The sequence below is a fragment of the Dicentrarchus labrax genome, unplaced genomic scaffold (genome assembly GCF_905237075.1).
Source record: "Dicentrarchus labrax unplaced genomic scaffold, dlabrax2021, whole genome shotgun sequence".
NCBI classification, from domain to species: domain Eukaryota; kingdom Metazoa; phylum Chordata; class Actinopteri; family Moronidae; genus Dicentrarchus; species Dicentrarchus labrax.
Genome location: NW_026136710.1, coordinates 12,131,941 through 12,147,616, shown reverse-complemented (window position 1 = coordinate 12,147,616; position 15,676 = coordinate 12,131,941). Strand labels below are relative to the sequence as shown.

Sequence of the window (15,676 nt, the reverse complement as noted above, 5' to 3'; positions counted from 1 at the left end):
ATAGCTTCATATACAGATCAGTTGAGTACTTGGTGAATATTTGTTGTAAAACTGAAGCATTTCCATTTGCTATGTTTACAAGCTTTCAAAATATACAAGGGATGGATACTTGTGTGCTATCATACGTCAGCAGCTGTTTAATTGGTTTTGACATAGTAACATTTATGACAGACTAATGAGTAATAAAACGTTATACAGTAATACTAACATGTTCACATAGTGTATTTTGAAGCAAGTTTACAAAGTTATACCAGTAACATAGAAGTATCAGTTTTGCTGCACTGTATTCAAATGATGCTTCTGAAGCACACAACACTGTACATAAGGTCTGCAAACGGCTACCATGTGCCAGCTCTGTAGCTTCAAGCACCTACATAAGTTATTACTTTTACCCCAAGAACAACTTATATTTTTCACAATGCAGAGAAATCATCTTTGTTCAAGATGGATTCTACAGACAAAGCCTTATGTGCCACAGATAGTGTGATGACAAAAATATAATTGTTAAACTCAACTTCTCTCGACATAAAATTATAAAGCTTTTAAATGTAGACAGAAATGTCAATGAAGAGGTTATGTTATGTAAATTAGGGTAAGGCAATGCCACTACCATTCAAATGCATTGCATACAACTACACCTGAGCTTCAGGCCTCTAGGAGGCACACTAACACGGCCTGTCACTTGTAATTTGAACAACAGTATAGCTGCCACTCATTGATCACTGTTAGCTGTCACACTCTGTTTTCAATCCTGTTGCCTCAACAAAAAGCACCAGAGCCCACAACAACTATGTTCCATTATGTCTCCTGAAATAGACAACTTAGAGCAGAAATATTTGTGCTTGCAGTGGACAATCGAGCAAATAAGCTTTGCACAATATTGCTGAAACATTAACTACGAAAATCTTACTGGGGAAGTATGAACTGCAGAATACTTACAACAACACAGAGGAATATTATTGTTCACTCTTTAAGCCATTTTAAAAAGAGTGTAAACACACAGTTTAGAATTCTTTATGCAGTGCAAAATGTTGAAAGATACAACAAACTGTGAGAAGCAATGAATGGCCAACAGATGATGAGGTATCAGATAGAACGAAGAGCCGTCTGTAGCTCTTTTTGGTAAATGTTTTTTGAGTGTAACACATTCCATGCTGCCAAATGAGAATTCAGGTTAAAAAAAATGTAATATGTATCACTCAAAAGAAAAGCTATAAAAAGTAATTGATTAAAAAGTGTTTTAAATTGACACTTTATCTAGCAACCCATGTTGCTGGATAAATAGCTAAATTTTAGCAAACATTTTAATCAAAGTTAAACTATAAAAACAGCATCTTTTAACCAACCCCATAGTCTAGTAAGCCACAGGCTTACGCCCAGGTCTGATAAATATTGTATTTCAGGTGTGAGCATTTTTTCACAGATTGTCCTGTATTTGGGATCAGTATTTTTCTTCATGTTGTACCCGAGGATGGAAGATTCTCCAACTGGCTGCCAGGGCAGGAAACGCCTGTTCTGAATTTTTCGGGCTTCAACTGCACCTTCATCCTCAATGCAGATGGCCTCCATCTCTGCATTTCTCCTCCTCAGCTCGTTTACCTCCTGTTTCATTCTTTCTCTCCCGTACGCCTCCACTCTGGCCCAGAGGGTTGCATTAAAGTGCAGATAGAGTCTCCAGTCAGCCCCATTCCATTGTAAAGCTTTGGCTCTCAACTCAGGGGTCAGTCGAGACACAGATGAGCTCCTCCGAGCATTGAGTTTAAAGAACAGGATGTCCTCCATGGTCCAACAAAGTGTGTCCTTAAGCAGGATAAGAGACTCCTCAAAATACTCTGATATGAGAACCAGATCAAAATGTTTCGATAAGTAATGAATATGCCTCATTACACGAGGATCATCAGCCTCCAGATTGTTATCAAAACCAAAGTCAAAAAAGAGCAGATTTTTAAGATAAAATGAGTTGAAAGCGTCTGGGCTGTAATAGGTCTGAGGACTGTTTAGAAATTCTGCCAGTTTGTCCTTTCCATTGATCCTCCATGTGAGAGGAACTGCTCTGTGATAGTAATGAAAGGATGACTCAAAGAGAGCCACGGGGTCACGTAGGATGGTGATGTACACAGCATCTTGAGGCAGGAGCTTGGCTACTTCTTGATGGTCAAAGCGCATGTGGTTACAAACAATATTGAAACAGTCTCCAGGCCTGTAGTCCTTCACCTGGGAGCACTGGAAGGGCGATGGGTAGAAGAAGTCATTGCGTCCAGCAGGGAAGGCGAATTTAAGATTGTGCTTTTCCCCAAATCTGAAGAGGATGTTGAGTAAAGTGCTACTAGCAGTTTTATGGGTCTTCATGAACATGATGTCCACTGTGGGGGAGCACTCTTCTGACTGGGATTTTGTGCTTTGAGCAGGCGTGGTCACATTTTGCTTCAATAATTTGACCATACTGAGAGCACAGGTGTCTTCTTGGGAGCCCCTATAAATGAAACATAATGGATAAGCAAATACAAATCAACTGACTTAGCTCAATAAAATAATGCTTTCTTTGTAAATCTTTACCTAATCTTCACTTGGGTTACGTTTGTCAAGCAGTACAGCACCAGCATGATGTTGGTCAACAAAACCCAGAGAATCAGCCCTCGTATTACAAGTGTGCCCTTTTTTCCTTTCATGCCACACATCATCAAAACCCAAAAGGGAGCCTGAAAATGAAATAAGAGAGCATACACATATGAGGCAAACATTACAGGGAAAAGACCAAATATGGATTTAAAGTTTGGATAAACACCTCTCTGGATTTCGCTGTGTAAGTGTCGTGTTCTTGCACACGAGCAGCTTCACAAAGCTCATAAACAATTGTAATGCCCTGCGGCAATTCTTACACACGGGACAACTAATTACCCCCTTACCTCATCCCATCCCTTAATAATTATTATGTATTTGTGAAAAACCCAGGCCTGAATTTTTAATCGCTACTGGGGGGAAAAAAAGAGTTATATGATCTAACAGTAGAATAAGAAAAGGAAATGTAGAGAAGAGATAAAACAGATCAGCAAAAAAAAAAAAAACTGCTGCATCACCAAATAAAACACAGAGCCCCCATGTTTACACAAAAACATGTTTGTGGTTCTTAAATTACCTTTCCAACAAAGAGCAGAAATGGAAAGACCCATTAAAACCAAGTACAAGCATGCTATAACAGCCTGGTGCTCACAAAAATGACTAAATATTAAAACAGGATTCAACCAGTGGCACTGGGTAGATGGTTATGCTTGATAAAAAAAGAACTATTCAAGATAAATTCTAGTAGGTGGTAAGACATAGAAAGGTGTGTTCCTTTGCATACCAGCTCTAACTTCTTATCTTTGACAATGATAGTCATGAAGTTGTGTCATTTTTTACATTTGATAAAAATACCTTTTAATATATGTGTGTTCATAGCAGAAATGTAGTACATGAAAGGAAATAACTTGATTGAAAGAAACTTGACTGCACAATGTCTTTCTTTGAAATAATTCTGTAGACCCATTATCCCAAAAATTAAAATTTGATTATCAAAAAAGCCAGATTATAAATGAAACATGTGGAAATATGTGTGGAATCAATACAGAAAAACAGAGAGCTTTATTTACCTGCAGATGACAGCATTAGCAGTGTCTGGCTGAAGGTTTTCTACAAGGTGAAGGAAAACCCTCCACTGTTGAGCATGTTATACATACTCCCTGAGGTCATATCTCATTGGCTGCGAGGACTAAAGATGTCATGTAAATTCTCCTCCCACAGAGCCTGAATTGGTTTGTAAAATAGGCTGTGCTGGGTGGCAGAACCATTCATTCTGGCTACAGAACCATTCAGATTGAAAAGATTGTGGTCAACAGATTGTCACAAATAAACCTTGTTGTAAATAGGCTAATTTATTAATTCATAATTGCTTCTTAAGATGTGGAAAATGTGACCCACTGTATTAATATCTGTAGTAAGATATGGTTAAATATGTGGACTAAAAGCAAACTTTTCTTTTAGGTATGGATGCATCTGTATGTCTGTGTAACCACCACTGTATTCCCCCCAAAATGCTAAATTACCCTTCCATAACTGTACCAATGCTTATTTGCTATAACAACAATACTTCCCAAACCTTAACCAAGTGTTTGGCTGCTTTTGACCATCTTAACCTCAGCAGCAGGGCAGAGAATGCAGATATGGGAGATGTACTGATGAACATGTTTTTGAGAACCTGTTGGTCCAGTCACGATAACATTGTTTTTTTTTAAATTACATTGACATTCAATGTTTTAACATTTAACACTTCGCCCAAACCCTCAGTATTAAGACATATGGTGTTACTATGAAGAATGTGAGGCCCAGGCATGTAGCTATTGGGTATACAGAGCCTGGACAAATACCAATATCCAGGATTTGAACTGAGATATAGTGACAAAACAATGAGATAACAAAACTCATATAACATCTAGCTGTACAGATAAATAAATCTACTAAATGTGCTTTGCCTCAACCTAGCTGTGTGTTGTGTTGTGGGGCTGGCCAACTGTTTATTCTTTAGTCTCCAGATACCTGGACGCAGGTGCTGCCCCAGCTGCTGTTGACTTTGGCTGGGAATCATCTCTGATTCAGCGGGTCGCATCAGTTTGGCACATGGAGCCCACTAGCTTCTGTGTGGCATAGTTACTGATGTCACTGACATCAGACTACATCAGCGAGGGCGGCCAGATCTATGTCACCAACAGATCAGATCAGGGTTTGATCTAAGCAGTCTGGGGTAAGGGTAACAGACAGCCTTGCTGTGAATGTTGTCACCTTTGAGTTTTAAAGTCCACAGATCCTCCCCCAACCACTAAGAAATGTGACAAATTTGAAGCTCAGTGATGTTAACTTAAATGTCCACTGCAGCAAGACTACAACACAATTAACAATTAACAGTATTTAATTGCATTAATCAATAATTACATATGTTTCACAACTGTACAAGATATGCTTTACTGATACAGCAATAATGAGCAAACCAAACACAGTGACATTAAAATGAAAGGGTTTCTTCTACTTTCCATATTGGAACAGGAGCATAAACCGAACTGGTTATTGTACATTTCAACCCCTCACAACAATACAGTGTGTGTACAGTAGTTATATTGCTGGTATTGTGTTATTATGACATTGAGACCAACTTAAACCACAATAAACTTCTGTGGTTTCCCCTAAAAACACCCTGTATATTTTCAACACAACTTAAAAATGATTCAAAAGCTATGGGCAGCATTGAAACCAGAGATTCTGACATAACCAGTCTCTTTGAAATCGTTCTCAACAAAAACAAACTGAACTCACAGGCAGTTTCTCCTCCCATGCTGCTTATGCAACAGTGCAGGTGTTCTTTGAGATCTTGGGTCCAGTTTTCCTCAAACACAACCAAAGCAAGGGATTTTTGGAACATTATGGAAAACAGGACACCTAACCTGTTTTTCCCGCTTTGAACATCTGTTGCAGTTATTGTTTCTGTTTGAAAAACAGAAGATGTTCTTGACTACACTAGGCGTGAATGATTCTGTGAAATGGATCACATTGAATCACTCTTCAGCCTCGTGCTGCTCAGCACACAATAAAAGGGGAAAAAAAGTGGGCTAGCTACGGCAAACATTCCCTTCCAAGTAACAGGTAGTTTGCTTCTTTGCACATATCCATGGTACATGAACCTGGGCAGTTCACAATTAGAAACTCACTTTGCATTTAGCGTTTTTATGAGGGAATAAAAAAGAGTATTATCTGGTTTGTGATGCTGCATTTACTGTTTATGCTTTTATGGACAACAGACTTAAAATCAAGAATATGAATACAGATCTTTACAACGACACAGTATCAGCAAAAAACAGCTAACATAATTTACAAAATTACAATGTGAGTGTACAGTAACAAAAACAAAGTTATACAGTAACTGATTGCTTCCAGTTAACAATCATAAGGCACTTTCGAATGACAAAGAGCGTCCTTTACCAATAAAAAATGCAAAAGACAGCTTTTATATACAACTAAGCCACTTTTGGTAACCATACATCCACAGTATACTTTAACCTCCAATGAATTATTCCATGCTGTACATCATAAAAGGATTAAATAAGGCATAAACATTCTTCAAAAAAGGAGCAGGAGGAGAGTTTTAATATTTTTTGTTGAGTTGATTCTGAGGATAACCAATTTTTTAGTTAAATAAACAAATTCTGATTTGATGATTTGGAGAAACTAAAAGCAAAATAAATCCCAATCACAAACTGTATCACACTTAAAACACTTGTCAGTAACACTGCAAAACTTTCCTCCACACTGTGCAGCTTTACAAGCCAAGGACAGACATTAAACTTCCTCTACAAAGAGCAGCTACCAGGTAGTGGTACAGTAGAGGCGACGGAATGCTTACACTGCAGTTACTATATTGTGGTCCTGTGACTCAGTAGACAGGCTTGTAGAAAATCTGACCACCAAGCACCCTGCGCTTCAGCTCCTTCCACAGCAGGCTGCGCTCCCTCTGTGATCCCTTCATGAAGCCACGGTTCTCTTGAGCACGGCGAGACAGATAAGGAATCACCTCGTTGACAGGGCCATATGGGACATACTTGTATACTGGGAAACCTGCTTGACCTGTTTTCAACATAGAGAAAGGGGACAAGTTTTAATTCAATGCCACCATTGTCTGCATTACAAGTCATGGCTTAAAATGTAATGTCCAACAGCAGAATTTAAATATGGATGCAGCAGGGAAATAGACAGAATAGTTACTCATACACTCATCAAGAGCTCATACAGTTAAAAAAGATTCATATGTTGGGTCTCGGTCAATAATAGTATAAGATATATGGTCTAAACCTGCTTTGGTGCACTACAAATAACATTTTATTTAATTTAATATATAACTGTAAAACTGTGAACTAAACCTATTATCATTTTTTATTTAGAATTGCATTTATGGTGAATAAATATTGTATTTAGATAACACTGATATGTAAAATGGGGCTTTGATATTACATATCAAGTGATTTGACAAGGTCAAACCGACCCTTGACCCCCACTAATAGAAGAAAGGTCGGGGTTGCCACAGCATTACCCATCGCCGCTTGAGAAACTGATCAGCACGTCATTGCGCCATTGTTTAAACAGCAGCGCATTTTTTTAATCAAAGCTCAGTGCCCTTCACATTGGCATGACATTAAGAAATGATCTTTATAATTGCCAAGAGATACTGTTTTTGTTTAGGGTTGTTTTTATACTGAGAAAATTAGTTTCGGAACAACTCAAAAAGCTATTATGTACAGTATACTGACATTTTCTCAAGTGTTTACTGATACAACACATTTTGTCTAACTATTGTCAAACAATTTTTGGTAGTGATGTGCTCAGACTAATAGGGTGCATCTCTGATGAACCCAACTCACATAGCATTTGGTAAGAGACAGTTGAGACTCAGACATTCAGGTATGTTTGTTATCAATTGATTGGTCAGACAGAGATTTGTACGGTCAGTGGCCGCGTGAGTGTTGCAAAACTGACGTGTGTAGGGACCACGTTTCAGTGGAATCTCTACAGTCACATGACTATGTGACGTAAGCCTCCGGTGACTTACTGTTTACTTTTAGTATGTAAGCAGAGTGTTAACATACCTAGTGGGAAGCTGATCTGGTCACACATTCCCAGCAGCTGTCCAAAGTAAACCTTATTCTCAGTGGGTGAAAGGCCCATCTCATTCATCCTGGAAAAACAGACAGAAAACAGGCATGTTAAAGGGCGGTTACATAATGAGAGCAGGAGTGTAGTATTCTACCACTAATGTGGCAATATCTTTCTGTAAATCCTATAAATGCTGTGGAAAGTTGACAAAGAATGCGTTTTAATGAGAGCAATATCCTAGGCATTAGTTCAAACCATTAGGATTAATCCTTTATGAATGAAAGGCTTATGGCTTTTGTGTATCTTCAAACTAAATTAGCACTCAATATATGCCCAATGTTCTACGTCTTTTTTTAATTTTTCATGTAAACCTGAGACAAAACATACTTTTCAAGGGTATATTTCACTGTGTCCTCGTTGTGTGTTGCAACCATGACATTTGCTTTCCTGTTGTGTTCGATCTCCTCCAGCACATACTCCAAGCACCTGGACAAACGACAGGGCAGATGGTCAGGATTTAGACATTTTCTAGCAGGACTATAAAGGGTCTCGATGATAATTCAACACTTACTTGTGATACATCCTGTTAGTGGCCTCATAGTCTGGGTTTATTGGGTCTTCGTAACCAATCTCTTTCGCCCTGTCTCTCTCTTGATACATGTACGCCCCTCGAACCAGTTTGGCACCAAAGTACCAGCCCTCCCGTCGTGACAGCTCAATGTCCACAGTTACATTATCATAGGCTTCCTAAAAGTATTAGAGAACACAAGAGGATATGACTTCATGGAAACTGTCCTTCCAGGGCAGCGTGCCTTAATGGAAAACATGTCCTGGATAAGTGCTCCAAAAATATGACATGTCACCTTGAGGTAACACTGGTATGTGTTGAAAATGATCGGCTTCTCTCTGTTGAATATCCTCTGCATTTCCAGGGTCAGGCGACTAATAGCTGGTTGGAAGTATGTCTGCTCGGCGTCCACCATTAGCCTCACTCCATTCTCCACGGCATGCTGGGGCACACAGACAAAGCGTATTAACAGTTTATATAACTATAAGTGACAAACAAAGGGTGTAAGTAAGTAAGTATAAATATGAATATTTTGTGATATTGTATCGATTCTCATAAACACTGTATCGATATTTGTGTTTAAACTCCCCTCGCTATAAACATAATTTGTATTATTGCTAATACAAATGCAGATCTTACAGTTCTGGTTGCATGAAAAAGTAAATTTTCTCATGCGTTGTATGCCTTTTTAAGAAAGAAAAGGGGAAAGAAAGAGGGGACAAAGATTTCTATACTGGCTCTTAAAACTACTTAATAAATGTACTTTTTATCCTTACCTTGGCCAGGACGTCCACTCTCTGCAGCATTCTCTTCATCTGCCGCTCCTCCTCAGCTGTAAATGTGTTCAACAAAGGTTCCAGCTTGCGTGTCTGCACAACCAACACACAGAACATCGAATCATTTGGCATTTGCTTTCAAACTATATCAGTATGTGACAAGCGGGGCTGGAGATGGGTGGGTGGGGGTTGAGAGTGCCATTTCATCTTGTGACCCTTTTCAAACTGATAGAGTTTCTCAACTGCCCTCAATAGCACTGGCTACATTTATTTGTGCACTAAGACTCGACTCTAATACACACTGCCAAAATGTACAGATCACTACAAGTCCTTAATGATAGTATGTTACCTCATTAGAACAAATATTTACTTGTGGCTGGGAGATATGATACCGTGACACCAACTTATTATCTTGTGGGAAGAACATCAATTTCTTATATCAGAAAGACTTGTATCAACTTGTTCCCACAATATACCAGGAAATTCTAATGTGAAACAAAAACTGTTTTCTTACCTACATCTATTTTACAGATTTATCTCACTATCAGTTTATGACACAATGTATCCCTTAAAAACCAGGAAATTGCCATCATACAATGGGCTATCAAATGCTGTATAACTTCTGGAGACGTGCCCTTCTGAAGATTATATTAAGGCCTGTTTATTGCACAGCTGACAGTATACAGATAATAGATAACCAGATTGCTTTAAAACCGAGGAACACTTCCTTACTGAACTACCACAAACATTACATTCTTGCCCCTTCACATGACAATGACTCACCTCAAGGTTTGGCACCATAAGCAGATTGGAGATTGTTGTCGTATCGTTTATCAAACTGTTCCAGTCAAGCAGATCTATCGTTCTGCAAATTAGATGTGTGAAAATGTATATTAGAGTATGTGACATTCTAGCAAAAACAGACTTTAAATTTATTGAACTAGTGTTAATCACAGGTCTTTTGATACTATGTAGTTAGCATTTACACCTAAATACTGTTTAATAATGTTGTTTTTACTGATTACAGAGGTATTAATGTGTAGTTTTTGTGGTTGTTGTTGCACTTGAGTGATTATCTTACCCTGAAAAACCCAGCTTCTCTCCAGTAAACCAGTTCTCAATATCATCCTTGGCTCCAACACCCATCTTAGTCAAACTTTCCTGCAGAAAAATATTTCAAATGATTAAAAATGATTAAAAACAAACATATATTGCAGCTGATTATTGTTTTAACAAAGCATATGGAACCTTAAAGCACATCTAAAGTGCATTTTAGAAACAACAACAAAGTATTTGGGGGAACCCTTTATGGATGGGGATGCATTAACCTGCATTAGACTTGCTGAAGGCAAGACACACCTTGAGTTGTTCCAGCTCCAGTTTTTGTTCCAGAACCATCATTTCAGATTTTCCCTGCTGTGCTGCGAGGAAGTTAAAGAACCGTCTCCATTTAACCAGGACTTCAGAAAACTGGAGCTGTTCAAACACAGAACAATTAATCAATGATCAACTTATAGTATTGCATTTGAATCATATTGTGACGCGATTAGCTGGATCCACAGAAAATCACACCTCTTGCTCACTGTCAATTAGCACATCATTTTCACTTTCCGTCAGAGGATGTTATGGCAGTGTGACACTGAGGTGTGAATCCATCATCAGAAATGTGGCTTTCCCTACACCACCCTACAACCGTCAATTTCCCTCTTACCTGATTCTCCTGCAATGTAAGATAATTCTAGATGCTATTAGAATTAGTAATGATCATACTAATCATTTGGCCCTGACTCTAAACCATAAAAAGACGGAAAGATAAATGGCTAATGATTTATCTTCCTATTACCGTGTAATGCCGATTTTGTGCTAATAAACAGTTTGTTAGTTTTACATCTGGTAGATATGTTTTTCCCAATCAATGCCACTTGACCATATCTGAATTCTGTAATACATTGTAATATTTCAGTTAATATTGAAGACATGAACTTACAAGGAACTGGGGGCGTCCGAGAGCGGTCATTTTGATGGCAGAAAATCCATCTGCAGAGGCTCCCCCTGAAATTTATGACACATTTTATCTCACTTGATGTGATATAACTCTCCAACCATTTTATATGGTGTAATTCAACTCTATCATTTAGATTGCAAATGTATCCTTTTTTTCTTTCACAACAGTTTGAATGGTTTGTATATATTACAATAATAACCAAAAATATTATGTTTCTTAATTGCTGCCTCACAACCCTTACTACTCACCAGAGGCTTTAATGCAGTTTATGAATGTCTCCATTTGGTTGTCACATTTGGACTCATCTGCATAGAAGTAGGTACGAGCACTAATAACCCCTCCACGTCTGTCCCCGAACTGACGATGGGCCTTGTACTTCTTCTCACGGTGATCACCATCTGGAGTGAAGAGAAGGTAACATTAGCTGCTTGACATGGAAAAGGGGTTTTCACCACCAACTTAAAGCTTTTTTTCCCCTTCATATTTTGAACTGCTGTTAATTGGGAGCTCACTCTAGATCAGGATAAGATTTCTATCAACAAGATAATTTTAGCCAAAGCAACAGAATTTTCATTTCCATCCTACATGCTTTTATAATGCTGTACATTTATTTATTTATGTGATTAATGATTTATGGGAACAGTTTGTGAATTATTCTTTTAGTTGGAGGTTAACAGCTATCTGAACCTCTAGTCTGAAATGTCTGTCTAGACATGAATCTCATTACTAACAATATAACAGCACTATCATTATCACTAATACAACTACCAGAAAGTGTGATACTAAGAATATATATATTTTGGACTAACTGTTAAATTACTTACTTACTTACTGATAAATTAGCATTCATTGTCACATCATAGTTTTAAACAGCACCAGGAGAAGCACTAGTAAATGATATACGTGAGTTTCAAACATCAACCCTGTAACATGAACCAAGCTTCTTCTCACTGCATCCATGGGACTAGACATTTCAGACACCACTGAATCCAGATCTAACCAGTGCTGTCCAGGCTGGACCACATGGTGGCACACATAACAACCCTGACGCATGTTACGTTCAGGCCAAGCTGAAGCAACAGAATATCAAAGCAAACCAATAGTTCAGTCTTGCCAGTTGCTGGCCCTGCCTGCTAACTGTACAGCCTTTCTTTTTAATGATGGCACTGTGTATAATTAGGATTTTAAATATGTGTTTAATTTTTTTTAAATACTTTTTAAAATACATTTATATTAGCACTCTATCCTACTTTGTACTGGAACAGTTTCCCATGGAATAAATACAGTTCTGTCTTATCTTATCTTAGTCAATGAAGCATACAGTAGCTGATAATGCAACACATTTGGAAATCAAATAGTTGGGCAACATTACAAACAATGAACCAAACGTTATTTTTCAACTGATATACTGTACAAACCTCGACTGACTTTCTCTGCTTCAGAAACACACGAACTGCATAAGAAGGAAAAAAAATAACATCAGGATGGAACAATAGTTTACTTTTCTACACAACAAATGAAAAAGAGATTATTGTGTACATATTTTCTATACATATTTCATAACTTTTTGTCACTTAAATTGTTTCAAATCTGTTAATTAATCAGACAGTATGCCAATGGTAAACACAGAAGGGTTTCAAGATTTTTCTACTGTGATCTAAGACTATTTTTAAGAGTGAGAGTCATTTCAACCAGTCTTGCTCAGACCTTTTTGCAGGTGTGATGACGACATCCTTTTCTAGGCATGCCGTGACAGGAGAAACACTGTTTTCACTGTGTTGTTTTCTTCATGGAGCTAAAAGTCTTTCCTCTCTGTGAATTTTAAAAGAGTCTTGATAAAGATAATTGGCTCCTAATGTGTTTGGATTTAGTTCAGCATCTGTATGCTCATGCTTAGTGAGACAATAAGCTTATTTCCTCCCCAGGACATTGCGTAACTCTTCCGTGTGTGTGCCCATAAAGGGATCCAGGATATTACTCTAAAAGGGTGGCAGCCTTTTCATGAGGTACATCCTCCAGAGGAATAACCAGCTCAACCAATCAGTGTAGAGGGGCCTGTCCTAGCCGACCAACAGAGGACAGGCACTGTTTTGCTACTAGGGACAAAATAAAAATACATTGGGTTTCGATTTTAGTTTGTTTATGTGGAGGAAACATAATATAGATAATGTGACTCCTGTTCATTTTATGGGAGGTATAAAAGAAGCCATAATAGAAGTGACAAGAATGAACTGATATTAAACTATAGCTCACTTAATTGTTTTAGACACTGTTTGTGTAAACAAATAAGTAAAAGCAGAGCGGCAATATGTAATGCAGACAGATAGAAAAGCTTACACTATATTGAGTGATCTGACCGGACTGTATTTGAATAGTGAAATTACCCTTATGATGTAGACCTGTAACTTGATTGGTCTAACCCTCTAGGGGGAAGGGCAAAATGTCCCTGTAATATGTATTCCAAAGTCACAGAGTCACAGAGTCAAGTTAATGTGCCCATTAACCTTTAAAATAACATTCTCTTTAAGTCTTTGGTGTAAAGGCAATGACTAAATAGTTTAGTAGTTATTTAATCCCTTATTAAATAACTGTGTGTCTAGACTTGCTCTATCTGAAAAGTCCAGAGATAACTTCTGTTATGATCTATTTATTGCAACTCATTTTATTCCTCTAAGTGCACTTTCATTGCAAATGTAGCTCCTACTACAACCATGGATAAAGTGGGGTTGGGGCAGGGTACCCTCTTTTAAAAGGGCTCTTCAGGTTTCTTCCAGTTTCCCAAGTTTTTTTTTTTTTTAAAGAATGTCTCCTTGTATTTAACAGAGCATGGGCTGGACCAGAAACTGATACTGCTGTAGACTTACAATGGCCCGAGCAAGCTTGATTCAACAAGCCTTTTCAGTTTACTGTGTTATGTAACTCATACATGACTCCTCCTTTAATGCACACATGGTATTTATTTAAGTTGAGAGACTGGTTAACTGTGATTCAGTTTAAAACTTCAGTGCAACATGTCTTACTATGTGAACTACAACCCTTAATGAGAGAGTAACCTGCATTGTAGTCTTTGATAACAGTCACATGTAAACATTACAGTACTTACTCCATTTCCTTCTTCTCCGCCTCCTCTTGTGTCAGGTCCTCTTCAACACTGTAGTCCAAAACTGCCCCCACACCAAAGGCCTGGTTTTTCTGAATTAAAGGTTTGATGGAGTTGTGGTCTTCCCCTGCCACAAACTGACCATAGAAGGTCATCTTCATCATCTTCTCAAACATCCACTGACCAAACAACTTCTTAGTCAGCTCCATCAACTGAAACCAAAACAATAGGTTCATTATTCTGCGCCATTATAATAGCATATATAGCTTAATAGGACTGATTGTTACGCAGTTATACGCACATAACGTAACGTTACATCAAAAGTTGAAAGATCTGTGTAATTCTTGTGAAATAAATCAATCAACTCACCTCTTTGTTCTTTTCAACGAGGACGTCAATAGTGCAAAGTTTGAAGACCAGCAGACTTCGAAGCAGTTCAATGTTACCTTTACTTCTGTAAGCTTCCTGGGTGTTGTCGAAGTCAACGTGGATTTTATTTAACTTCGTATCTGCAGCACTTTTGGTCTGGCTGATGATTTCGACCGGCGCAGCCTCCACCACGGTGCAGCCGTCCATCGGCCGCTCTTTCTCTTCTTGGTTCTTGGTGGATGCCACCGTTGACCGACATCTTCCAGGTGAAACGCGTATTTTGTTGACATTGCCCGAGTTGGCCCTCACAAGAGCGGCGAGAAACTTAGTGTACGACATGGTTTCGCAGAAACGACGACTACCGTACTCCTCTGTGCCGTGCCGTCGCTAGGAGGTTGCTGTGTGAGCACACTGGGCAGTTATTTTAAAGTCATCTCGCGCCCGGGGGGGGGCGGTGCCTCACATGTTGGGTTACATCACGCGCGCTCGATGTGCCTTCTCGCGCCGGACCTTTGCAAACCACAGTGTCAGCTCTGGCTTTATGTTGATGGGTCCTCTCCGTTCAATACCTGTCTACACACACACACACATATATATTGTTATGTTTAAGTAGTTGAATGCACTTAAATAACCGGACTGGTTGGTTGAAGTAATTATTCCACATTGGTTTTCTCACAGAAAGCGAGCAAGGAAGGTAGGAAGTAGGCTAAAACTTGATTTATATAACATGTTTTACTATGGGGTATCAACAAATTCTGTACCATGTGAAAATATTATAGATGTGATGACAGTATGATACACATCTCCCCAAAATTTCATTTAGTCTTTAGTCAGAAATTTAAAATAGTGCCCACTAGTGCACACTTATACCCAGTTCATTGTTCACTATGTCTGTATTTTTTATTTTCATTTTTTGCTGTTTTGGCTCTCCTATATACGACGGAGTATTAGGGCCAGACTAAGAAAAAATAATATTTTATTTTTTTGGAAATTACGAAAATAAAGTCATAATGTTACGAGAATAAAGTAGTAATAATAAGAGAATAATGTAATACTAATACGTTTTAATGAGAAAAAAGCTTCAATAGAGTTACCAAGATCTGACGTGACCAGCTCAACCAAACATTGGCCTCAGTCTGAGTCCATCAGCCGCTGTTTATCAGTCCTACCGTACAGTCAACAGGTAA

At 38.4% G+C, this 15,676-nt stretch overlaps 2 protein-coding genes across 3 annotated transcripts; both read right to left on the bottom strand.

Moving 5' to 3' along the window:
- Positions 1-998: 998 nt before the first annotated feature.
- On the bottom strand, positions 999-4,839 carry gal3st1b (galactose-3-O-sulfotransferase 1b). 2 transcript variants are annotated; one of them, XM_051411776.1, is made up of 3 exons: positions 4,573-4,839; positions 2,557-2,699; positions 999-2,473 (listed from the first exon to the last, which is right to left on the bottom strand). In XM_051411776.1, exons 2-3 carry the CDS (start codon positions 2,679-2,681, stop codon positions 1,315-1,317), a joined length of 1,284 nt encoding a protein of 427 aa, XP_051267736.1. In that variant the 5' UTR covers positions 2,682-2,699; positions 4,573-4,839; the 3' UTR covers positions 999-1,314. The 2 variants fall into 2 exon arrangements, with proteins under 2 accessions (XP_051267736.1, XP_051267735.1); XM_051411775.1 differs by lacking the exon at positions 4,573-4,839 and adding an exon at positions 3,630-3,709.
- An 85-nt stretch (positions 4,840-4,924) lies between these two features.
- On the bottom strand, positions 4,925-15,042 carry prodha (proline dehydrogenase (oxidase) 1a). Its single transcript, XM_051411774.1, has 14 exons — positions 14,490-15,042; positions 14,124-14,332; positions 12,439-12,473; positions 11,269-11,418; positions 11,003-11,067; positions 10,375-10,491; positions 10,097-10,176; positions 9,799-9,880; positions 9,016-9,108; positions 8,535-8,681; positions 8,243-8,418; positions 8,059-8,157; positions 7,665-7,753; positions 4,925-6,648 (listed from the first exon to the last, which is right to left on the bottom strand). Exons 1-14 carry the CDS (start codon positions 14,826-14,828, stop codon positions 6,458-6,460), a joined length of 1,872 nt encoding a protein of 623 aa, XP_051267734.1. The 5' UTR covers positions 14,829-15,042; the 3' UTR covers positions 4,925-6,457.
- Between the last annotated feature and the right edge of the window lie 634 nt (positions 15,043-15,676).